The 26,790-nt window shown below is 35.8% G+C and overlaps 1 protein-coding gene across 2 annotated transcripts in view; it reads right to left on the reverse strand.

Annotated features, from left to right (window-relative positions):
- Nucleotides 1–26,790, reverse strand: part of LOC107708546 (epidermal growth factor receptor-like) — a 72,058-nt gene that overhangs the window by 10,488 nt on the left and 34,780 nt on the right. For both annotated transcript variants that reach the window (XM_016512818.1, XM_016512811.1), the window contains exons 2-25: nt 20,861–21,012; nt 20,425–20,611; nt 20,046–20,180; nt 19,887–19,955; nt 18,602–18,720; nt 18,051–18,192; nt 16,419–16,535; nt 15,766–15,892; nt 15,509–15,582; nt 15,293–15,383; nt 15,000–15,199; nt 10,224–10,356; nt 9,614–9,704; nt 9,254–9,411; nt 9,075–9,116; nt 8,048–8,189; nt 7,002–7,124; nt 6,391–6,489; nt 4,959–5,144; nt 2,388–2,543; nt 1,946–2,021; nt 1,641–1,787; nt 1,297–1,394; nt 1,053–1,217 (exon numbers count right to left, since the gene is read on the reverse strand). In XM_016512818.1, the coding sequence (XP_016368304.1) occupies nt 1,053–1,217; nt 1,297–1,394; nt 1,641–1,787; nt 1,946–2,021; nt 2,388–2,543; nt 4,959–5,144; nt 6,391–6,489; nt 7,002–7,124; nt 8,048–8,189; nt 9,075–9,116; nt 9,254–9,411; nt 9,614–9,704; nt 10,224–10,356; nt 15,000–15,199; nt 15,293–15,383; nt 15,509–15,582; nt 15,766–15,892; nt 16,419–16,535; nt 18,051–18,192; nt 18,602–18,720; nt 19,887–19,955; nt 20,046–20,180; nt 20,425–20,611; nt 20,861–21,012 (3,029 nt within the window). The remainder of the gene's footprint in view (nt 1–1,052; nt 1,218–1,296; nt 1,395–1,640; nt 1,788–1,945; nt 2,022–2,387; nt 2,544–4,958; nt 5,145–6,390; nt 6,490–7,001; nt 7,125–8,047; nt 8,190–9,074; nt 9,117–9,253; nt 9,412–9,613; nt 9,705–10,223; nt 10,357–14,999; nt 15,200–15,292; nt 15,384–15,508; nt 15,583–15,765; nt 15,893–16,418; nt 16,536–18,050; nt 18,193–18,601; nt 18,721–19,886; nt 19,956–20,045; nt 20,181–20,424; nt 20,612–20,860; nt 21,013–26,790) is intronic.

Genomic DNA, 26,790 nt, shown 5'->3' on the forward strand with positions numbered 1-26,790 from the left:
AAGCATTAGTTGACTAATCGCACGTTTATTAATAACCCAGTTAAATCATTATAATGAGCCTTTAATTGCCTACATAGACATAAGCGCGCAAGCACATGCATAAAGCTTGCCACGGCACACCAGCAGAAGTACTGATGATGAATGTGTCAGTGAAAAACAGTAAGGAGACTGCATTATTTTAATAATTCACTGATAAACTAGTGCTTTCTTTGTTTTCGGTTTAAGAGATGACACTGACTCGTCATCTCCACAGTAGTGATGCGACTGTATTCATGTTTCATACGGATTACATAATCTGAGAATATTTGTTTTCCATTTGAATTGGTTCATTTGAAAGAAGACATTTCACTCTCTATAGATATATTTTTAATGTATGTAAGGCAAAGATATACACGGAGTTTCGCGCTCAAGTTCACAGAGACCGAGACGGCAGAAAGCGCATCCTGTTTGCTTTCATTATTTTACAAAAGCGCAATGTTCTGAGTCTTTACAGATTTGAAACATGTATTACTCTTATCTATATGTCCAAAAATGAGGGAGTATTTTAAGAGCAAGTGAGCGCACCGGCGCCTCCATCTGTCCTGCAGCGAGTGCGCAGCTCCACACTCCACACAGACACTTGAACAGCGCACATTTCTCTAGGTTAACATTAGATGCCATGTAAAGTTGCTGCTACTTACATATTTCAGATGATAAGCCATATTTGTGGTGGATGAATGATAGGTGAGTGTTTGGATGTCCTGCCTGATGTACTATGACATAGACCAGCCGTTAACGATCTGCGTGATTTCGCCAATGTGGATTTTTATTTATTTTTATTTTTTCTGCGACTAATAAAATTTTGGTCGACTAACGGTTAGTCGACTATTAGGGGGCAGCACTACTGTTCTGTTGAACTGAGAAAAAACATTATATTGGCTGTAATGTAATCTTGTACGGTGTCTTTAGCATTTTTATACTGAGGTTGAAACTGTATATTAGAAATGAGTCGGAGTTTGAAATTACTTATAGAATGTCATGAACTGAATATGGACCAGTAGAGTGCGTATTACCACAGAATGGAGCAGCTGTGTGCGGGAGGTGCTGGGGCTGCTGAAGAAGCTGTGATTGGGCACTAAATACTCGTCTGCATCCACAGCTTCATCCAGCTCTCCACTCATCAGACTGCGGTAGAACTTGGAGTCAGAAGGACTGGGTAAATGCATCCGATCATCACCCTGCCAACAGGAAAACACTCATCAGTGATTATACGTGAGCAATTCTCCAGTGAAGAAATCAGATTTGTGCTTCTCTCACCTGAATGACGAGATAGCGGGGCGGGTCACGTGCCATTTTAGTAAACTCAGCGATGAGCTCCCTGAAGCGAGGTCTGCTCTCTGCATCGATCATCCAACCTGGACCAAAACAGTGACGTGATGATAAAGGAGATGATGAAAAAGAATTTAAGAACTTCAAATGTAACATCTCCTAACACCCTAATGGTATTGCTTTATTTATTATTCATAGGTATAGATATTAGATATTGGCTGACATGCTCAAAATTAAGCATTGGAAATATTAATATTAATACGTTTCATGTGTGAAACCATTTATTAAATGGGAAGAAAGTACTACATAATACAGCAATGATTCAAACTTACATTTGACCATTATCATGTACACATCAATGGTGCAGATAGGAGGCTGAGGAAGCCTTTCTCCTTTCTCTAGAACTTCAGCAATTCCACTTGCAGGAATCCCATCATAGGGCTTTGTTCCAAATGTCATCAGTTCCCAGACTGTCACACCTAAAATAGTGTATCATTCAATAATTTTTTTTTCTTAATAAGCTTCCTTTTTTACACTGAAGTCTATATTAGTCAAATAAAAAAAAATAAAAAAGTTAACTTTACCGTCTGAAAAAAGCAATGGCAAATATTTCTGACATTAGAAAACTGTTACTAACCGTAACTCCAGACGTCACTCTGGTGAGTGTATGTTCTGTGCAGGATGGATTCCAGTGCCATCCATTTTATTGGCACCTGTTGAAGGATATAGATAGATGATAAAAATCTCTATTTCAAATGTTTGAATTGGAAGTGAACACATTAGATGCATTCTAAAGATGAACGTCTGATTGTTAGTAGTCCTAGCCTTACACTGTTGAGACACTAATAAGGCCATATTCATCACCTCATTAATTTTTTATGATAGTTTATGCTAAAGCACTAAAGCTTTATATACACTACGGTATTTCTGTAAAGCTGCTTTGAAATGATGTGTACTGGGAAAATCTTTTTACAAATAAATTTGACTTGACAGTTTAGGGACAGTTTTCATCTAGTAAAATGAAAAACTGCTAAACTTCTGTCATCAAGATCCACTTTCTCAAAAAAGAAATAACAGACCTTTCCACCATCTGCGTGATACTCCTTCTCATCGGCATTCAACAGCTTGGCCAAGCCAAAATCAGTGATCTTCACATGCTGAGGGGTCTTTACCAACACATTACGAGCAGCCAAGTCTCTGTGCACAAGATGGCGCTCTTCTAGGTAATTCATGCCCTAATAAAAGTCAGAGAATTTCAAAAGATTTTAGTTGACATAAGTAAATATAATGATGTACTCCTTTAAAAAATTTACCGACAACAGAATAAAATTCATTAATATGGGCTTCATGACTGCATATCATCCCAAAAGCTTATTTAAATGTTATGATACAGGAGTATTTACATCTGGAACTTCAATAATGCATTAATGAAAAGACCAAGTGTTAAGTGTTTATGAGCCACCTACGGAAACTTTAACAGATCCAAACGGAACAATGTCATCATACGGAGACACATGGATGGAAAAATAGTGGAACTCACACACTGCAATACTTCAATATGTGGCATTTAAAAAAAATATTATCAGAAGTGAATGAATTTTTATTATTTGCATACATTAATAGTTTTTTTATGCATTTCACGTGTAAATGGAACATAATGACATACATAATGAATCTGAGAGCAAACTGACTAATCATGACGTGAAAACACTACAATAAATGTAAATATGCTCTAAGGGAAAACGTAAATTAAACTAGGGTGCCCCATTTTTAATCATCGTAATGAATAATTTTATTTAAAATAATTAATTTAAACAATAAATAACAAAAAATATACTGTATTAAAAATGTATTAAATACTTATTTTTAATAATTAATTGTACTGAGTACATTAAATTGATATCTCTAAAAACATCTGTTCAAATCAAATGTCATTCAGTGATTGATCACAATGTGTGAAATGTAAAATAAGTGTAAATAGGCTCTAAGAAGTGCATGGATAAAGGAAAACATTACATGGATCATTAGAATTACTGTGCAAATTGATGATATTCAAACAAAAAGACAGTCGACAGTCGGTATTCAGGAACATGAAAGTATATTTGATCAAGCTTTTCTCAGAATGTTAAACCAACATATCAACCATATCGTACATTTTCTAATCATATTCTGATCAAAGTTTCTCTCAAAAAGAAATCTTATTCCCTCAGCAGTGAGGACCAAAAATGCCTGTCTGCTAAAAGAATCTTCACAGCTACTGATTTGCACTTCAGAAATTAGATATGACTAAAATGAATGTTTTGAATATTTGTGAGTGGTACAGATCTGTGAGTGATAATATTCATTTTTAGTTTCATATCACCAGCAAGAAACCTGGATAGGCGCATCAATTCATTCCAAATCTAAAAATGTCTCCTTTTATCTTTTAGTTCAGCTTTAACCACAGCATATTAAACCAATTACATTTTCCCCTTTTCCTTTTTATCATACAAGACAGTGGAAAAAACTATAAAAGTAAAAAAAACAACAACAAAGAGAACAGGACCCAGGACGCCAATCAGTTAATGATTAATCAAATTAATTGCTAATAAGAAGAATCTGTGTATCATTCGTTCACTCGTTTTTTTTTATTTAATATTGAAAGTAGAAAAATGAGAAAACAGCTCCTTTTTTTTTCCAAGAAACAAAAAACAAGAATTCGGCTTAATTTTTCGTTTTTCGTTCAGGGGTAGAAAAAGGAATAAACAGCTTGAATATTTGATTTCTACACGTGGGCGGGAATTAATTGATTGGTCAGCCGAAGAAAACACGCCGTCATCAGTTCTTCCGCAGTTCCGCGAGACAGAATAATAGTCCTCCACTGCTGCAGGTGTACGGTTTCTTAATGCGCTTATTGCAACTACATTTCATCTTTTTCTCATCAAACAACCAGATTAATGAATAGCTCGACACAATCCGTTCTGGGGCAGAGTCTAGACAGTAGTGTAACTATTTCAGTTACTTTATTATGTAACTGATTACATTTGATTATTTTTGATTACTTTTCTAAATTTGTAACGAATGTTTTCAATTGTTAAACATTTTAAACCAGGCAGGGTTAACCTTACAGTAGCACTCAACACTGATTACTGTCAGACTTTAAAAATCGTCCATCACTTGATTTAAGATTATAATAAGATTATAATAATTTTAAAGTACAGCCACCAAATCAGACTTTACTTTGAGATCGCTCTGAGGTTAAATACAGATTTAAAATCATAACAATAAACAGAAAATATTAATGCAAGAAGTATTGAGATGTAACCCCCTTTGTAATCGTTAACATTTTCATAAGTAACTGTAATTTAAATACACATTTTTTTCTCAGTAACTGTAACAGATTACATTTACATTTATTTTGTAATTAAATTATGTAAAGTTGTTACATGTAACTAGTTACTCTCCAACACTGATGATACATTTAAATAATTGTAAATAATAAAAGTTTTAAAAGAAAAATCATATATTAAAATATTTAATTGTAATAATAAATTGTACTGAACACATTAAATTGACATCTCAAACATCTGTTCATCATCAAATGAAATGACTCAGAGGTTAGCAGAAGGGATGAGATAAAAAAAACACAATTAAAAGAACAATCCATTTACCTTAGCAATCTGCACACACCAGTTGAGCAGGTGTTGAGAGCCGATGTTGTCCTTGTTTTCTCTGACGTAGTCCAGCAAACAGCCGTAGGGCATCAACTGGGTGATAAGTTGGACGGTGGAGGTCAAGCAGATGCCGAGCAGACGACACACGTGAGGATGCTCAACGCTCGCCATCACATAGGCCTCCTTTAGATACAAACAAATGAGGTCAGCATATATACAGTATGGTATACAGCAACAATGACGAATACTGTCGCTGTTTATACTCCCTACAGATTTTAAATTAACAAATGAGGTGCCTTGAGCACATTAGAAAATATTTGCAGGGATGGAGGCCTGGAGTTCTGTAGAAAAACGCTGCAGGAAAATCTAAGCTTAGCAGGAACACTAACAATCAAACCCCTGGGCAATAAACTAGATTTTTCCTAGAGCTAGAGCTTAGAGCTGCCAATACCAACAACCTTTTATTTCAAAAAATGAGGGAGTCACTGGTCTCTATTTCAATCTCTATTTAATTTATTTTTTCTTTTTAATATTCAATGTCTGTGCAGATCTGTTAAATTTCCGTTTCTGCCGATTCTCAGAAGGTTATACTGGGTGTTTACATAGATGAGCTATCTCCAAAGTGACCTTGAGAAGCAGCCTGCACAGCCACATCCTCACAATCAAAGAGAATATTGGAGGAAATTACATTCTTTGTGTTAGAAAAGTCTTGTTTGCTGTTGCAGTGATTCAAAAAGCAGGAAATCCTCCTCCAGGTTGAAGTTTTCTGTTCTATATCAACTCCACACAACATCCAGTGGGACTTGGTCAGATTCCCCTTTAACTCAAGGTTACGTAAGATAGATTTCAGCTGCACCCGTCACTGGAGAATAAGGCCTTTTCTGCGCAATCATTATCTAAACTAGAATGACGAAATGTCGGTTTTACTGTCTGTGTTTACTGAAATATTTTACATGTTAATTGGATCACACAGATACAGCGCAGATGCAAGAATAATCACATTATAGGCAAAGAATGTAGGGAAAAGTGTTTGATTTTAGTGAAATACACAGCCAACTTTCAAATGTTGTCAAAATTTAAAATGCTTTCATTCAGTAGCTACAGCAGGCTTGAGTAATAAGCACATACAAAAAATCCAGACTACAGTGCCCTTAAAAAATATTTGGAAATTTAAGACACACTTAAAATGTAACTTCACTGCATTAGACACAAAATATCTAACCAAGTGGCATCTGCAAACAACTTTGGACAATTTCTGCCAAATATCTTTTAGTGTTCAAATATTATAACTTGTTGAAGCATTTTTAATTGTCTATGCATTTTTTTAAGCAGCAAACTGACAACAAGACCTTGAGTCACATGCAGTATAAATGGTGAATAAGGTCTGATGTGACATGACGAACATCAAAATTCAGACTCTGATACTCACATCCAAGATCTCCTGGTTTGCTTTGGGAGACGTGGCTTCTCGTAAGACCTTAATGGCGACAGGGATTTTCACACTCTCTCCCTCCGGAACCCACAAGCCCTGCAGGAACGGACACATATCTGTTTTAATATCTCATGCTGCAAACAAAGTAACACCCCAGTGTTTTGTAACCGATGAGGTTTCACAGCTGAAATCATCTTGAGATAAAGAGATAACCTTTACGTCTACAGATCAACAACTTATTGTGCTTGTGGTGTAGAGAAAATTAAGAAGGCATCGTAAGAGGAAAGAAGAAAAGCACATAGCCACACGTTTTTGAAATAAGCAACCTTAAAGAGATAGCTCACCCAAAACTGAACATTCTGTCATCATTTACTCACCCTCAAGTTGTTCCAAACCTTCTCCTGAGCACAAAAGAAGATATTTTGAAGAATGTGGGTAAAACAGAAATAGTTTCTGGTCACCATAAAGTTTGGTTATTCTTTAAAATCTTCTTATATGTTCAACAGTTGAAAGAAACTCATACCAGTTTGGAACAGCTTGAGGGTGTGTAAATGATGACAGAATTTGTATTTTTGGGTGAACTATCCCTTTAAATGGAGGTCAGTCACCTTATACACAGTGCCGAAAGCTCCGGACCCAAGCACTTTGATCTTCTTGAACTCCGTCTCTTTGAGGATGCGCAGCAAGGCCTGGTTGGGGGCTTCGCCGCTGGGGGTCAGCGGCTCCACTAGCTGTAGAGACAAATAGAGTCAGGAAAGCTGACCTCCTCAACACACAAACACATCCTGTCTTTGAATGAGTATGGGATGACACGGATCTGTCTGTATTCACGGAAGCTATTGCCTCAATCAGTACGTTTACATGGACAACAATACTCCGATTTTAATACGATTAAGACAATACTCTGATTAAGAATCTACCATGTAAACAGAGATTTTTGATCCGGCTAAAGTCATAATCGAAGTAAACAGAAATCGAATTAAGACGTGGATTATTCCTAAGTTAGTCGCATTATGGAAGTGCAGTATAGACATGTACACACCTTAATCACATTATTACCATCGTGTAGGACTTTTCGCCACATTTTGCGACAGGATACACACACGGCAGTGTTCAACCGTTTAACGGCAAACAAAAGAGCATGGCTTCAACACCGCTGTCGTCTGTTTGCTTGTATAGCATGAGAAGTAATTAACTGCACTTGAAGCTTTCAGTAAATTAAAAATGAAACACCCAAAACTGTAAATGGCATCATAATGAACACGAACTATGTTTATATGTGAAATTCTAGAGGGGGCGTCGGATGGCGTCGCTTGGTGACGTAATGACGTCCCATTATAATCGATCTATGTACTATAACATGTAAAACTGGAACATGAAAGGAACATTCATAAAGCAACTCATGTAAACACCTTAATCATAATATTGTCTTATTCAGAATAAGGTAAATAATTAGATTACTGATGTCCATGTAAACGTAGTCAGTGACTGATTTCCATCAGCATTCACTGTTGACACTACAACAGTAGACTGGCTTCACTGCATTGATCTTACATGGTTTCACCAAGCTCTGCCAGCTCTCTTACTTAAAGTGTTTGGTTGTTTAACAGTAGATACTCAGAATATTCAGATTATGGTTGTCTTGCGATCTGACCTCTCTTTCTTGCAGGAGTCGTCGTAAGGTTCTCTTCCTTTTGATGTGCCGTCTGCGCAGAAAAACAGCAACTCCTAGACCCAGGATAACAAACGCCAGCAGACCTCCAACCACACCAGCGGCAATCATGGGCAAACCCGAACTACAGACGAAAGGAACATTACTGAGTTGAACTTTCTGCAGTGGAAGATGGTCCTCTCTTGAGATGTCACTACATCTCAGAACTGACTGAGTGGTTATGCTCTTAGATATTACTTAGATTTATACCACGTGAAGAGTTTTGAGTTTAAAATATAGAATTTTTTTGTCATTGGATATTATATGAATTCATTTATAGAAATATTTATGGTTTAGATGTCTTTGGATTTCTATTTAGAATTTAGATTTCTAGGATAAAAATGGTATTTATGTATATTTTTAAACCCCCCTTATAATTAGTAAGAAGGTTTTCAGTGGCATGTTGTTGTTTTTATTGTTTAATTTAATATGTATTAATTATTAAAAATGTATTAATTTATTATAATTTATGGAAGCTAATATTCAATTATTCCATAAATACATTTCAAATGTTTTCATTATTTATCATAACTTATAAGGCCAATCGAAAGGAATCAGGAGTGAATTTATAGTGTTTTGCTATTTTAGTTCCACTTTAAATAAAACATAGGCCTGTATATGATTTATAGACTTATATATTAATAATAATAATAATACTGGATGATGCATCATCGCCCTGTACAAGCTAAAATCATTTCTAGATTTCTTACACTTCAGCAGAAAGGCACACTAATCTCAAAAAGGATATCTTCCTTTATTTTTCACCATATGCATCATTATTCCATACTGTGACGAAGGCTTAGAGGAGTATTTGGTACCATTTTCTAAAAATATGCAACAATTCACAGCCTCTTTATAACTTTTTCGACAGAAACTATGGTGATATATGAGGAAACACATTATGATTCTTGGGATATTCTGGAAAAGGGATGTATGCAGCAAAGCATTATGGGACAGATTCTCTTCTTACCCTTTGAAATCTTTGCAGTCCTTCAGATCAGGCCCAGTACATCTGCAATGCAAAACATAAATTGCGTCAATCACAATTAGTGCACACTGCAATCCCTGATGAACCTGGTTAAATTACACAAATGACCGTTTCATGTCATTACATTCAAATGAAAGCATCATATACGATGCCTCTCTCACCCCTGCGTGCAGTTCTCATGACAGGGCTGGCACACTCGCATGGTGTCAGCATATTTCCAAATGAGTACGTCCTTCTCTCCCGGTATGCCTTGTGGGCAGCGTGTTACACAGTGCGGCCCATCTTTGTAGTTTGCACAAATTGTACATTTGTCGGGTCCCTGGACAAAAGTTGGCAATTAGATGGCAACAAGCAACTTTTCTACAGTCTTCAAGTGATGTGAATTTAATGATGTGTCTCCAGGACACAACTGGGACAGAAAACATTGGTTTGAGAGACTGGTGTGCTGCCATCAGCGTTTTAAAAAATAAGAATAAACACTGTTTACTGACTGCATTTTGTTGAATGGGTTTGATACTTACAGGGCCGGTGCAGGTCAGGGATTCATTCATGAGCAGACATTCAGGGTCACAATCGACACACGTTTTATTGACCTCATATTCACGTGGCTCACTGTAAGGACAAAGAATCCATTCTGGTCAATACAGTCGAAATCATAATTGAAAAAAAAAAAAGGTAACACTTCAGTTTTGGGACCAATTCTCACTATTAACACGTTACTTATTAGCATGCATATTACTAGCATATTGGCTGTTTATTATTACTTATAAAGCACATATTAATGCCTTATCATATTCTAAATTCCTTAATGTAGAATATTAAGAGTTAATAGTGACACTTGGTCCCAAAACTAAAGTGTGACCAAATAAAAAAAAAATAGTTGTGCCACTTTTCGAGACGTTTCCATGCCCTATTTCTATGTTCCTTTCATTAAAAGTAGGCCAAAAAAGTAAGGGATAATGTATAGTCAGCTGGCTATGATCACAAAATAAACTAAGTGGTTTAATAAAAATAAACACATTTAAGATAAGGATTTAAATGTTTGCATTCAGAGACATGGCCTGTTGTAGAGCTGTTATTTAGCGTTTAAACATGGATAAACCGAGAAGGCATAATAGAGCTCTCACTCACCCAGCCAGCAGGTTGCAGGAGGCCACACAGTGTTTTTTACGGGTGTAATGCTTACAGGTGAAGCACATAGCGGGACCAGGACCCCAGCAGCCATCATTTGTGCACATCTCATCACACGTGCTGTTCTGATTTGCTGTAAAAGGTATTAAGATAAGATATCAACACAAAAGATATGGGTAACACTTTATTTTGATGGTCCCTTTTGAGCATTCTGTTGACTATAAGTAACTTTGCACCTACACGTCAACTACCTCTCATTACAGAGTAGTAGACTGTCTGCTTAATATCTGCTAACTCTTCATTGTGATGGTGTCCCAACAGACATTCTAACTTTGCAAGTGCCAACTTATTCTAACCCTAACCCTACCAGTCTACTAATAGTCTACTAACACTCTAGTGAGAGTTAATAGGTATGTAGGTGCAATGTTATTATAGTCAACAGAATGTGTTAAAGGGACCATCAAAATAAAGTGAAACCAAGATATGTGTTTTAAAGTCAAATGTCTGTAAAAGAAAACATGTAAAACATTCCATTACAAATGGATGCTTTGAAGGAATAGCTCACCCAAAAGAGAGAATTATGGTACTATTTACTCATGCACCAAACCTTTTGTTTAAAGGGGTCATCGGATGCAAAATTCACTTTACAAGTTGTTTGAACATAAATGAGTGTTGGAAGTGTGTGTACACAATATGTTCACGCGAATCATTCGTGATCCAGCTTCATCTACAGAAGAGAGTATAAGGGTTTTTTATGAATCTTTGCAAATCGCCTTTCCTAATATGTGCTAGTTAGCTAGTTTTGCGGCTAAAGTTTACAGTCTGCTCGTCACCCCACGGAAGAGAGGGGAGCAGAGCTCATTAGCATTTAAAGCAACATGGACTAAAACAGCTTTCTGAAAACAGAGCTGATTTTGACAGGGTAAAAAGGGTGTTTTTTAAACTACCATTGAGAAATTTTCACCAAAGTATGTTATAGACTTTTCATTAAGACCCTAAAGAATCATATCAACTTGTGGAAAATGAGAATCCGATGACCCCTTTAAGTTTTGAAGAGTTTTCGTTAACACTTTAGATTGGGGAACACTATTAACTAGTTGCTTATTGGCTGTTTATTACCAGTGTTGGGTAGTAACTAGTTACTAGTAACGCATTACAGTAAAAATATTACTTACTACCTGGTAACTAGTAGTGTAACTAATTACTAATAAAATGTAAGTAATGATATTACAGTTACCATCAAACAATCAATTACATTAATTACAATCAATCAAATTCAATCATCCCAATTAATTTTCATAATTGTTATGAACACGTGACATCACCAACGCAGCAAGCTAGCTTCGTCAGAAGACGGAGAAGCCCACATAATATAGCAGTTTTAAATACAGCCATTATTTTAATTTTGTAGGGAGAAAGGATGACAAAAACATCAAGATTCATTCAGATTTACCAAGTTTTTGGGATGTGATGATGGAAAAGTAATGTAACTAGTAATGCAACTAATTACTGTTGGCCGGGAGTAATAAGTAGTGTAAAAATTACGTTTGAAAGGAGTAACTAGTAATAAGTAATATATTACATTTTTTGAGTTACTAGGCCAACACTGTTTATTACTTACAAAGTACATATTAATGCCTTATTCTGCATGATCATATTCTACATCCCTTAACCCTACCCAATACCTAAACAACAACTCTCTTACTATAAATAAGCAATAAATTAGGAGTTTACTAGGAAAAACTCTTAGTTAATAGTGAATATGTGTTCTCTAATCTAAAGTGTTACTGAATCTTTACACAGCTATTGTAAATTGCACTTCTGCTGCTGTTTATAAGTTATATGAACAACATTTATGGAGCTTCCATGATGTTGTCTGTGCTTTTTTAAGTTTGACAGATGTGGACACTATGAACTGCATTTGGAAAAGGACTGCGTGAAGATTGTTTAAAAATTCTCCTTTTGTGCTTTACAGAAAAAAAACAAAAACAGACACATACTGTACAGTACAGGTTTGGAATGACATAAGGGGGAGTAACTTGCAACAGAATTGTCATTTTTGGGTGAACCAAACTGAAATTATTCGACAGGTGTTATTGTGATAATTCATTACCGCAGGTGGCAGCCTCAGCATTTCCTAACATTTTGGCAGTCTGTTGTTTAGATTTGAAGAGGCGTTTCCAGTGTTCAGGGCTGGTGTAGCAGAGATGCTTATTCTGAGTGATGACCACATCACCATCACTGATCTCCCTCAGAGAACGCAGGCCGAAATGTGTGATTTCAGTGTGGGTGACAGCAAAGCTGAAGGCACCTCTGTGGGAACAGAAAGGAAACACGGGATGTCTTTAGCATGTCAAAATTCTCAGAGATTGCTGACATATTTGAGACTGCAGTATTTTGACTTACTGCTGTTTTGTACGTCCACGGATGACCTCAAGGTTCTCAAAGGCACTGAGGGATGGAATGTCTTTCGGCCACTGCTGAATCACCAGGTAGCCTTTGAGTTAGGAGAGGAAGAATATCTTCAGGAATGTTTACGAACACTGAGGGGCTAAAGGTCCCCTACATGAAACACCATTTTAACCATTACAAATGTCCAATATTAAACCACAGCATTCTCACCAGTGATTTCTTTTACAGTTTTGAATACGTTGAGCTTGGCCGGGTCCAGTCCTGGAGTTTTAGTATGCTGGTCACTGTAAATAATAGTAATAAGAAGGATATCAGAGATTGTAAAAGATTTGGCTCGATCACACAAATCTAAATAATTCAAAAATGGAAAATATTCAAAGTATAATTCTCTTAAAGCAACATGGAATGGTACTAAGAAATGTGGAATCAAATCGTATTTCTCAGAGAGCGTGAAACATCCTTCTCACCCATTAAATGTCGTGGTGAGAATTGCAACACCTCCGCTGATTTTTGTGCAGTTCTCAAAGGAATCAATGTTGCTGGCATTGATTGACAGGACATTGGTCAGAGGCCCCATTCCTAGCCCATTGCAAACTAGAGGGATGGTAGGAAACATATTAACTGCAACTTCTTTCTTAAGTAAAGAATTAGCCATGAAGGCAATAATAAATTCAACACTTATGCTACCAGTAAAAGGTTTAGACACACTTGATTGAATTTATGCTTTGAATGATTCAAAAAAAACGTTAGTCCAAATGACTTTAGTTTGAAAACTAATTTAAATTAATCCTATGTATGAATGTTTCTGCAAAACAAAATTTGTGGCTGTCAACTATCCTGAAAATAAATGCAAACATAAAAGTACACACATATATATATATTTTCAATATTATGGTAGGACAGACTACTAATAGACACTGTAATAAATTAGTTTTTATAGCGTTAAATGTTTTTTTTTTAATTCTATTAAAATAAAAGTTGTAATGCACCTAAAACAAGACTAATGTGTTTGCTCAACTAGGGAGAAAAAAGATAAACAAACAAGCTGGATTTTTTATTCTTTTTAAAGGAAAATATTGTTACAAAACAGCCTATACTTGACCAGCAGTCTCAACTGTACCTTTTGGACACAGGCCATCACACTTCTTACATTTCCGAACTCCACCCTCATCCACCTCATAGGTGCCAGGGCTGCATGTTCTTACACATGCCCCATGGTCTGTCACGACATAGTTGTCTGAGAAAAAAAAACTCCAGAGTCATTAACCACAACCAAAGAATCCGATTGACCCTTTAAGTTTTGAAGAGTTTTCGTTAACACTTTAGATTGGGGAACACTATTAACTAGTTGCTTATTGGCTGTTTATTACCAGTGTTGGGTAGTAACTAGTTACTAGTAACGCATTACAGTAAAAATATTACTTACTACCTGGTAACTAGTAGTGTAACTAATTACTAATAAAATGTAAGTAATGATATTACAGTTACCATCAAACAATCAATTACATTAATTACAATCAATCAAATTCAATCATCCCAATTAATTTTCATAATTGTTATGAACACGTGACATCACCAACGCAGCAAGCTAGCTTCGTCAGAAGACGGAGAAGCCCACATAATATAGCAGTTTTAAATACAGCCATTATTTTAATTTTGTAGGGAGAAAGGATGACAAAAACATCAAGATTCATTCAGATTTACCAAGTTTTTGGGATGTGATGATGGAAAAGTAATGTAACTAGTAATGCAACTAATTACTGTTGGCCGGGAGTAATAAGTAGTGTAAAAATTACGTTTGAAAGGAGTAACTAGTAATAAGTAATATATTACATTTTTTGAGTTACTAGGCCAACACTGTTTATTACTTACAAAGTACATATTAATGCCTTATTCTGCATGATCATATTCTACATCCCTTAACCCTACCCAATACCTAAACAACAACTCTCTTACTATAAATAAGCAATAAATTAGGAGTTTACTAGGAAAAACTCTTAGTTAATAGTGAATATGTGTTCTCTAATCTAAAGTGTTACTGAATCTTTACACAGCTATTGTAAATTGCACTTCTGCTGCTGTTTATAAGTTATATGAACAACATTTATGGAGCTTCCATGATGTTGTCTGTGCTTTTTTAAGTTTGACAGATGTGGACACTATGAACTGCATTTGGAAAAGGACTGCGTGAAGATTGTTTAAAAATTCTCCTTTTGTGCTTTACAGAAAAAAAACAAAAACAGACACATACTGTACAGTACAGGTTTGGAATGACATAAGGGGGAGTAACTTGCAACAGAATTGTCATTTTTGGGTGAACCAAACTGAAATTATTCGACAGGTGTTATTGTGATAATTCATTACCGCAGGTGGCAGCCTCAGCATTTCCTAACATTTTGGCAGTCTGTTGTTTAGATTTGAAGAGGCGTTTCCAGTGTTCAGGGCTGGTGTAGCAGAGATGCTTATTCTGAGTGATGACCACATCACCATCACTGATCTCCCTCAGAGAACGCAGGCCGAAATGTGTGATTTCAGTGTGGGTGACAGCAAAGCTGAAGGCACCTCTGTGGGAACAGAAAGGAAACACGGGATGTCTTTAGCATGTCAAAATTCTCAGAGATTGCTGACATATTTGAGACTGCAGTATTTTGACTTACTGCTGTTTTGTACGTCCACGGATGACCTCAAGGTTCTCAAAGGCACTGAGGGATGGAATGTCTTTCGGCCACTGCTGAATCACCAGGTAGCCTTTGAGTTAGGAGAGGAAGAATATCTTCAGGAATGTTTACGAACACTGAGGGGCTAAAGGTCCCCTACATGAAACACCATTTTAACCATTACAAATGTCCAATATTAAACCACAGCATTCTCACCAGTGATTTCTTTTACAGTTTTGAATACGTTGAGCTTGGCCGGGTCCAGTCCTGGAGTTTTAGTATGCTGGTCACTGTAAATAATAGTAATAAGAAGGATATCAGAGATTGTAAAAGATTTGGCTCGATCACACAAATCTAAATAATTCAAAAATGGAAAATATTCAAAGTATAATTCTCTTAAAGCAACATGGAATGGTACTAAGAAATGTGGAATCAAATCGTATTTCTCAGAGAGCGTGAAACATCCTTCTCACCCATTAAATGTCGTGGTGAGAATTGCAACACCTCCGCTGATTTTTGTGCAGTTCTCAAAGGAATCAATGTTGCTGGCATTGATTGACAGGACATTGGTCAGAGGCCCCATTCCTAGCCCATTGCAAACTAGAGGGATGGTAGGAAACATATTAACTGCAACTTCTTTCTTAAGTAAAGAATTAGCCATGAAGGCAATAATAAATTCAACACTTATGCTACCAGTAAAAGGTTTAGACACACTTGATTGAATTTATGCTTTGAATGATTCAAAAAAAACGTTAGTCCAAATGACTTTAGTTTGAAAACTAATTTAAATTAATCCTATGTATGAATGTTTCTGCAAAACAAAATTTGTGGCTGTCAACTATCCTGAAAATAAATGCAAACATAAAAGTACACACATATATATATATTTTCAATATTATGGTAGGACAGACTACTAATAGACACTGTAATAAATTAGTTTTTATAGCGTTAAATGTTTTTTTTTTAATTCTATTAAAATAAAAGTTGTAATGCACCTAAAACAAGACTAATGTGTTTGCTCAACTAGGGAGAAAAAAGATAAACAAACAAGCTGGATTTTTTATTCTTTTTAAAGGAAAATATTGTTACAAAACAGCCTATACTTGACCAGCAGTCTCAACTGTACCTTTTGGACACAGGCCATCACACTTCTTACATTTCCGAACTCCACCCTCATCCACCTCATAGGTGCCAGGGCTGCATGTTCTTACACATGCCCCATGGTCTGTCACGACATAGTTGTCTGAGAAAAAAAAACTCCAGAGTCATTAACCACAACCAACCAAAGCAACACAACACAACATCATTCTGTCATGGTTATGTCGCTTTCTGAAATGTTATTCAGAAACCAAAGTTGAGCAACAGTTGAAGAGTATTTCTCTCTGCCTGGAATGTGTCAATTAGATTTTAACCCTGATCCCCTAAAACATTAATCTCCAGAATGCAAGAATTCAAGATTTCTTTAGATTTAGATTTTTAGATTTAATCTTAATATTAATTTTTTTGTGTGTTTTTAGAATGTGTTGCGTAAATCTGTGATGAAACTGATTGTATTGCTGCCCATTTTGGTCAGGGCACTCCTGTGAAAGAGATTTTTAATCTCAGAGAGTCTTTTCTGGTTAAATAAAGGCTAAATAAATAAAAATAAAAATGTTTTAAAGCGATAGCTCACCCCAAAATGAAATTTTTGTCATTATTCACTCACCCTCGTGTTGTTCCAAATCTGTATGAATTTCTTTCTTCTGCTGAGCACAAAAGAAGATATTTTGAAAATGTTGGTAACCAAACAGTTACCAGTAGCCATTGACTTCCATAGTATGGAAAAAATACCATGGCTAAAGTAAATGGCTACCGGCAACTGTTTGGTTATCAACATTCTTTAAAATATCTTTATTTTGTGTTCACCAGAAGAAAGACGAAAGGTTTGGACCAACATGAGGGTGAGTGAATGATGACAAACTTTTCATTTTGTCATGAACTTTCCTTCTCTCTGCACACTGAGTCCGAAATTTTCGTATGCGTTTTTTCGTATTCGAAATCCTAAAAATTCGTCACGCACAGAAACCTTGCACACTGAGTCCGATGCGTATTAATTAATCCGTTGCGAATAAATTCACAAAACAGCACTAAATGGAGTCTTGAAGCATTGAGGATGATTTTGTTGTCCTCTCGCTTCTTAAAAAAAGAAAAAGAAAGGAAATATTGGGTCCATCCAATCCTGAGATATAGAGAGGAATGAGAGTTCCCCCTCAGGAGCAGTGGGATTATCACAGGTGATTCAAAGTTTACTTCAGGATGTCAGTGGCTCAGTTTGATGCTTTTGCTAGCGATACTAGAGCCACATATTAAAAAGAAGACCACCAATTTCTGTGAACTCAGTGTGCAAGGATCTATATACAGTGCTTTGTACTGCGAGACGAAGTGGATGAACTTGACAATCGCCATTCTGGATTTTGGCGTTCGCTTGTACGTTGGCTATGAACTGTCAAAACACCTCTCAAAATGCTTGCTACAGATGCGAAAAACGGAAAAAATCGAACCCGATCCAATTTTTTTTATGACGGACGAATATTTCAGAGGCAGTGTGTAAACGTGATTGACATAACGTGAGGTCGTATTTATTTTTTAACGTGCGAAAATTTCGGACGAAATATTCTGACTCGGTGTGCAATGACCTTAACAGCTTGAATTCACATGGTTATGGTTATGTGTTCAACCAGGAAGACAGAATGAAGAAATTTTTCTTGAGGCGACTTACGTGGGCAAATCTTGATGCACGTTGCCCCAAAACTGTATTTCCCGTCAGGGTTGGGAGCGAGCTGGTGGGTGTTGGGGTCGTAGAGCATGAGCCGTGGACATGCGTCCTTACATGTCCCCTCATCCTGGAAGTCCTTACAGGCCTACAGAACACACAAACAACATTTCCCATGAGCGCACTAGTCAAAGTATTTTCATTGACCTTGAGGTTACTTTTACTGCAGCTGTACACTTCACTGGTAATGAATGTTTCACTGTAATACTGCAGACATGCCTTGTACTGTTATTTAATAAAAATAAGTATAAGTGTTATAGTTTTTAACACATTCAAGATGCTGTGAATTTCCCACATTTGGAGTCATATTACTGTCATTATTCACTCTGAACTAGTTCAGTTCATAATTATATCTAAACATTATGTCTACAGCTATGGATGACTTCACTAACTGTATTTAGGCTTATATATAGCATTCAGTATGTACTGAAAGATTAATGAGTAAACAAGTGAATTATTAAGAAACAAATCTTTATCTGTATATGTGCGGTTCTCACCAGGCAGTCGGTTGGTTTGGGTCCAGTGCAGCCAGCAGCACAATGTTCATTACAGCAGTCAATGGGTTTGGGCCCCTTACACCTCCCCGAACACTGCTCCGCACAGATCACCTTAGTCACTAGATAAAGAGAGAGAAGGAACTTCACAGACCCTGACAGTACTATCTGTGTTTGCTAGAGTTGAGCACAGCAACAACAATTCAATATTCTTCTGAAGAGTTTTCAAAACATTCCTCTGGGGGTCAAGTAGTTTTTTTTTTTTTTAGCAGTTGTGAAATATAAGCCAAGGATCAAGTAAATAAACTAAAGAGGCGCATTAAAAACTACTCATAAAGCAGAAATCCCAAATTGTTATTTCAGTGCATTTTGCAGTGGGACTATGGATTACTAACCCAGGGTTAAATATAAAAAGTATGAAACATGAAAAAAAGATAACCCAGGTTTACCCTAGGGATACATATCAAACTGGATCCAAAATTTCAAGTTTAAATGCCATAATTTGATTTACTTATTTGTTTAAATGTTTCTGTATAGTAAACTAACATTCAACATTTAATAAAAAGCTTTAAACTGGTCAAAATGATTTCTTTATTAAATAAATGCTGTTCTTTTTAACTTTCTATATCAAAGAATGCTGAAAAAAAGTATCATGTGAGCATAAGAGATTTCCAGCTAAACTTTTGAACAGTAGTATACTGTATACAGTGTGTTGTTGCCAGTCACTAACATTTGAAAGGTTTTCAATGTTTTGTTTTCATTATATGTGACCCTGGACCACAAAACCAGTCTTAAGTCGCTGGGGTATATTTGTAACAATAGCCAAAAATAAATTGTATGGGTCAAAATGATAGATTTTTCTTTTATGCCAAAAATCATTAGGATATTTTATTAGGATAAGATATTTTGTAAATTTCCTACTGTAAATATATTAAAACGTAATTTTTTATTAGTAATATGCATTGCTAAGAACTTCATTTGGACAACTTTAAAGGCGATTTTCCCAATATTTTGATTTTTTTGCAACCTCAGATTCCAGATTTTCAAATAGTTGTATCTCGGCCAAATATTGTCCTATCCTAACAAACCATACATCAATGGAAAGCTTATTTATTCAGCTTTCAGATGATGTATAAATCTCAATTTCGAATTTTGGATCTCAATTTGTGGTCCAGGGTCACATATCTTTATGAAACACCTCTAAATAGTATGTTTTCACTAATTCAGTAAGATTTAAAAGGTAGTAAAAAATTGGATTCAGTCACTTGAGTAGTTTAAGACCACTTACTTTTTTGGCAGTTTTGGGGACCAGGGCCCCAACAGGACCCATTGTAACAGCTCCGGTCACACTTCTTACCTGTGGGAGGTAAAGTAGAACATTCTCATTCAAAATGCAAAATTAATTAGTACCATTTAATATACATGTAAAAACTTCTGAGGGACATACAGTGTTCTGCTGAGTTTGATTCCGGCTCTTTGATTTTAGGCTGGCTCTTCATGTTCAGAATGTCAGTCCACTGGATGGTCTCCACGTTACATAAATGATTGTTACTGGCAAATTTAATCCCACCCTTCAGTATTTCTAGGAACGGAAAATGACAGTGTTTGAACAATGCTTTCACGTATGACAAACTTCACATTTGAAATACAGGTCTATTAATATTTTCCAAATATAAATTCCAGAGCTGGGCATGAGAAGTAATGAATATTATTCCCTCTACAAAACAAATGTGCGAAAGACATACATAGGTCATTTAGGAGCATTTGTTATTCCCATTTATCAGGAAACACACACACACAAAGAACAGTTTTACATAACCACATACCAGTTAAGCTAGTCAGTGGCAACTGGTTCACGCCTTGTCCGATGCTGTTGTTGTAGTTCAGGAGGACAGCTAAAGCATATTTGTCGTCATAAAGAGAGTGGCCACGGATGATGCGCAGATTCTCAAGAGGGATTCTAGGAGCCGTGTTGATCCCAATAAGAACATAGCCACCAACTTCTTGGATGCTCTAAAAATCAGGAACAACAACACAAAACAATATTAAACACAAAACTCACTAAGCCTACAACACTGTAACTATATAAAGAGTTGTCTGGAATAGCATATAGTTTAAATTTTTTTAAATATGTCATGAAATATAAACTGGACTTAGCAACATGCTAAAAATATGGTCTACAGATGTCTTACAATACAATCAAACACTAAGGTAACAGTAAAATAACATTGATCATAGTGTTTGAAAATGGATATATCGTACCCTGAGAAAGGACAAGTCATGTTTTTCTGTCATATATGTGATTTCCAGGTTTTCCAGAACGACGGTGCAGTTGCTGTACATTTTTACCAGAATCTGATAATGGTCATCCACTGTTCCCAGAAGAGCCAGTTTGTTGTTCGCTCCCTGACACACTTAAACACACAGAGAGAAAGAAAGCCCAATTAAATCCATCTGAGGCCTTTATGGGGAAAAGAACAATACCAGCAAAACCAACAGAAGCAAAAATGTTATCTGGTGGTGATTAAGTTTTCATTCTTTTTGCAATTTGGTTAGCTGTTAAACCTCCCAACCAAAATACCTTTGACTATCCTTTTGAACACATCTAAATCATTTTTATTCATTCAATATTAAAGTAAGACATGGGAAAGTAAACCATTCTTTCCTTCAGCAAGGATGAATTGACAGTAAAGACTTTCATTGTTACAAAGGATTTCTGTTGAAAATAAATACTGTTCTTTTGTACTTTCTATTCACCAGAGAATCCTTAAATTACCTTTATATATAAAAAAACAGAAAACATCCTCAGAAAAGATCTTAAACATGGTTTCCACATAAAAATTAAGCAGCACAAGCATTTTCAGAATTGATAATAAAATGTTTCTTGAGCACAAAATCAGCATATTAGAATGATTTCTGAAGGATCATGTGATACTGGAGTAATGGCTGCTGAAAATTCAGCTTTGCCATCACAGGAATAAATTACATTTTAAAATATATTACAATAGAAAGATATTTATTGTATTCTGATCAAATAAATGCACTAAGAGACTTTATTTAAAATAATAGATTAAAAATAATAAAACCGTATTGTACATTCATATTCAAATCAATGAATCAAAGCTTTGTACACAGTTGAGCAACAATTACAGTCTTGAGCCTTCTTGTGCATTTCACATTTGTGGAATTTTAGCCCATTTTGCAATGCAAATTTGTTCCAATTACACAAATTACATGGAGAGCGTCTGTAGACTGCAATTGTCAAGTCAAACCACAGGTCTAGGCTCTGCCCAAGCAATTTCAAAATCTTTATTACACACAAATAAAAGGCTAAAATGATTGCAATAAATCAAATGAGGCTGCTGGAGTCAGAGCCAATCTGAGGCATGTAGGTGTCTTTTGCAGCTAATGAACCAGTCAGAATTCAGTGTAGGTGGGCGTTTGTTTTAAGTGCTCAGAGCGGCAACGGAAAGACTCTGTGGTGGGCCCAGATAAATAGTGCTCAAGGCAGAGAGCTCCTCTGAATGGTCCGACCGCTTACTCTTTCTCACACACTCATTTGGGAAAAAACTACTACTACATTTACCCAGTCTGTTCTATGTTGCTGCAGAGACTGTTAAGATTCTGACTAAAAGGCAACAATAGAATTAAAGCCACTAAAACAGTGAGGTCTTAATGATTAGTCACAAAATTAGTCATTAACAACTCCTATTTTGCACCACAAGATATCCCCAATGAGACAAACATCTTAGCAGTTTCCACTAATAGATGCATCAGACTGTGAAATTGTGAATAATTACATTATCGCGTATGTAATAATTAAGTTATTGTGTAACAGAAGACAGATCCAGTCATTTCAAAAGTGACTTCACTTGATCAGATGCAAAGGGTTAGCACTGATTTTAAGGAAATTAGCATGTTAGATGAGACACATACGACAAAGTAACCTCAACACAAAGACAAAACAATGAATCAACAATTATGTATTCATGGGTCATGGTGGGCTTCTTGCTATATTTCTTGTTCTCTCAGTTCTAGTTTTAGTTCTTTTAGTACATCAGTGTAGCTTTGGCAGCTAGCTGTTTTTTTTTAACTTTATTTCACGTTTATTTTATGAGCTGCTCATGTCAAAGTCAAAGTCAAAGTCTATTTATAAAGCACTTTTTAAAAACAGCAAGTGTTTATCAAAGTGCTGTACACACATAAAAGAATAAAAATATCAATCATACAAACAGTCAACAACATTGAAATAAAAATATGAAGGATTCTTTGAAAGTCTATAGAAGACAGGAAAGATTTCACCTTGGTGAGTTGTCTCAATTGGAAAAAACTAGATTTAATCTAGTTAATCTGTTTGTCCAATTTAAAATCACAATCCATGATAACACCTAAATTTTTTACATAGGGTTTCACAAGTGGTTTCAATTAATCAAGGTCCAAATCTGATGACTCACAAGTACCTCCCGGCGTAAACAGTATAACTTCGGTTTTATTTTCATTAAAATTAAGGAAATTTAGTGCCATCCAGGCTTTAATTTCCTCAAGACACTGCAATAGGGGTGCTAAAGAGCAATTATCTCTTCGTTTCAAAGGTAGATAAATTTGCGTATCGTCTGCATAACAATGAAAAGTAATACCAAATTTAGCTTTGGCAGCTAGCTGTTTTTTTTTTACTTTATTTCACGTTTATTTTATGAGCTGCTCATGTCAAAGTCAAAGTCAAAGTCTATTTATAAAGCACTTTTTAAAAACAGCAAGTGTTTATCAAAGTGCTGTACACACATAAAAGAATAGAAATATCGATGATACAAACAGTCAACAACACAAAAGAAGACAATAAGACACCATAAAGACAATAAAAGAAAGCAGCTCTCATGTAGCGTCAAATGCCAGACTATAGAAGTAAGTTTTTAGGCTAGATTTAAAAACAGCAAGTGTTTCAGCCTGTCTAATGTACAGGGGCAAACTATTCCAGAGCTTTGGGGCCGCCACTGCAAATGCTCGGTCACCCCTGCTCTTCAACTTTACCCGTGGGACAACTAAAAGCAAATGGTCAGCAGACCTAAGTGCTCTTAACAGAGCATATAGCTTGATCAAGTCGGAAAGATATGTAGGTGCTAAACCATTAAGAGATTTAAAAACAAATACCAAGATCTTAAACTGAATCCAGAAGCAGTTGAGGAGACAAAGTCTCCAAAATGAACTGAGATCGTTAAAAGAGCACAGTGCCACGCTTCACTCTGAAACACACAGTGCATATATTTAAGTAATTCTCAGCCTTTGCGATTTGTCTCACTAAGCCATATCAAGATTTAATGTAACTCAAACCACATTAAATATGGGGTCACTTGCAACTAGTATAAATATGGTTTGTGCTGACCACAATGTTTTTCTGTATGGTGAATTACTGGGTGCCATCAGAAATTAAGAGACGTTTAGACAGGGCCGCTGCTGGCCAAATGGGTGCCCTAAGCAGAATTGTATTGTTGTGCCCCCTCCCCAAAATATTATGGAAGTTAAAAAAAACACCTACTATAGGGTTCAAAATAGAACTTTAATAAAATATAAAAGTAAATAACTAAATTGTAATTAAATTATTTATTATTTACAAATTACAATTGTAGCTCGACAGTCGCCTATGGCTATGATTTTACTAATACAGTTGTCTGATTGATTTTATAGTCTCAAGCATTCAGAAATGACACAAAAGAAAATTAAGCAGTTTTACTTTGATAAAGCCAAGGATTAGTTGTTGTAAGGGTTGTGATGTCCACATGTTTTTGTTGAAGAAATTATAGAAGCTAGCATTTCTATCGCAAAAAGGTGGCAGAAAATTAAAGATTAAGTGGATATTTGAATTAAATGTTTGGTCAATATTAAACATTTGATCATCCTGTAAATGTTAAAACAGCCATTTGGCGCCCTTTGCAATAATATGTAATGTACATAAGTTGTTTATTTATTATGTATTTTAACAGTGTTATTCAATGAAACCATATGATTATTATTAATTAACCAATCATTATTGCCTCATTGTTTTTACATGATGCATTTTATGGCATTTTAAAGGTTGTTGATCGCTTAGGTCTGTTTTTATTACCACAAAAATGACATTAAAACACGTCGTAAATTATAATTTCCAAAAAAGTTTCACAGGATTATAAACGTACCTAAAAGTGATGCACGGGCTTCATTAGCTTTTTTTCTTTTTCTTATCTCGGCGCCGGACTACTGATGTCTTTTCCCGGGCATAGTTGTCCATCAGTTATGATCATTTGTAGTCAGCCGCAAACATGAGGTGAGAGCTAGTGCGGGCGCGGATGCGAGAATGGCGCGTCTCGTGTGCTTCGCCTATCTACTGCGTTCACCGTAATACGCATTTTTTATAATTATGTATATATGTTCATGTTTATATTATTATTTACGTGTATGTAAATATTAATATAGAATGAACTTTTTTTTTTGAGCAACTGGGATGGTGCCCCCCTCGGAGTTGGTGCCCTACGCAAACTGCGTACTCTGCGTATAGGGAGTGGCGGTACTGCGTTTAGAAACCAAACAGAAAAATTTAGCATGCTGTTGGGCCTGTAAGGTTTTTGGTGCTGTGTTGATCACCACAAGGTTAACTCTGGGTCCTGAACCAGTTGAGAACCACTGTGAGTGGTAGAATGCATTGTTGTGTGGGTGGCAATTCAGATCTTTAATAGGTTTAGATATCAGTGAGGCCAAACAACTCAACCAGTCTCAGGTCAAAGTTGTTTCTAGTTTTAGGATAAACTAGACTCCACTTTCAAAATGTATGTTGACGGTTTAGAGGAGCCAGCTTGAGACAAGGAGACCAGGTCTTGAAGAATGGAGCTTTATAGTCACACAAGCGTCTCTCTCTATAAACATTGAATGGATGAACTGGACAACACAATTGCAGAATTCACTCCTCCAAGTCTACACAGCAAAACTCATAGTATTGTAACTTTGATGAGGTGTTGACATGGAGCAGGGGCAATACACGCAGCCGTGAGGTTGTTGGGTCGCATTCTTTAACGTGTCTGGTCTTGAAGGAAAAGCTTAAGCTTGTAAACAAGTGAGCGACAGAAGTCTCAAAAAGGTGCTTAAAAAGGCATTAAAGTGAGAGTTTACCCAAATATGAAAATTGTGTCATTTACTCAACCTCATGTCATTCTTATTGTTGCGTGTATTATTTCTTTGAGTAATATAAAAAAATATATATATCAACAACATATTTCTTGATTGTGCAAAAGTATCTCCAAGTGTGACACATTTCAAAACTGAAACTATGGTTTATTTATTTACTTACAGGACAAACCTGTAGTCATATCCTGGCTTCTTTCATTTTGGTGCATTTGGTTTGCTGAATTGAAAAACAAGTAGAAAGATTTTTTTTAATTTTTTTTTTTTAGGCAACAACGCTTATCTTGTGTGTGATATACAGTACCAACAAATTGAAAATACTAACATGTTCTCACTCCCAACTCGTCACATATGGATGCTTAGACAGGACTCCTTGGCATTGGGTATCCTTTAAGCATAATTTTTCAACATGCAAGGTACACCATTACTTTTGAGAAACCTCTGGTGTCAATATAAAGATGCAAAGAACATGAGAAATGTATCGTCATTAAATTATATATTGGGGTATAATACTGTCATTATGAGAAATATAACATTTATTCACAAATTTAAAACATACCAAGAGTTCTGAGGGCAAACGATAAATTTTATGTGAGGAACAAACCCAAAAGTGATCACCACCTCCAGCCATAATGTTCAAATTACAAAGACATTCAAAAACTGCTGCCTGAGGAAGCCTTACTTCAAATTTGATTGTGAAATACCATTGGCTATGTTCTTGACCAATTGCATCATGCAAATGTTCAGATTTAACTGATATGACTGCATTAATGAAGTAGGAACATTTTTGGCAATAAAAATATCAAATTTCAGTCTATTCTTCACATAAAGATAATCAATAGCATCAAAAGACTTGGAATATAACTGTTTTCTGGTCAGTTTTTGCAATAAATAACTGTGACGATACTTTTGTCTGCCTGTTACATGTTTTATATTGTTGAGAAGTAGCTAGATTTATGGTAGGGCTGAGGTTAGGTGCTCAAAAATATCCATGAAAGTATATATATATATATATATATATAGACAGACAGACAGACAGACAG

This window comes from Sinocyclocheilus rhinocerous, unplaced genomic scaffold (assembly GCF_001515625.1).
Source record: "Sinocyclocheilus rhinocerous isolate Xijiao unplaced genomic scaffold, SAMN03320098_v1.1 scaffold1724, whole genome shotgun sequence".
NCBI classification, from domain to species: domain Eukaryota; kingdom Metazoa; phylum Chordata; class Actinopteri; order Cypriniformes; family Cyprinidae; genus Sinocyclocheilus; species Sinocyclocheilus rhinocerous.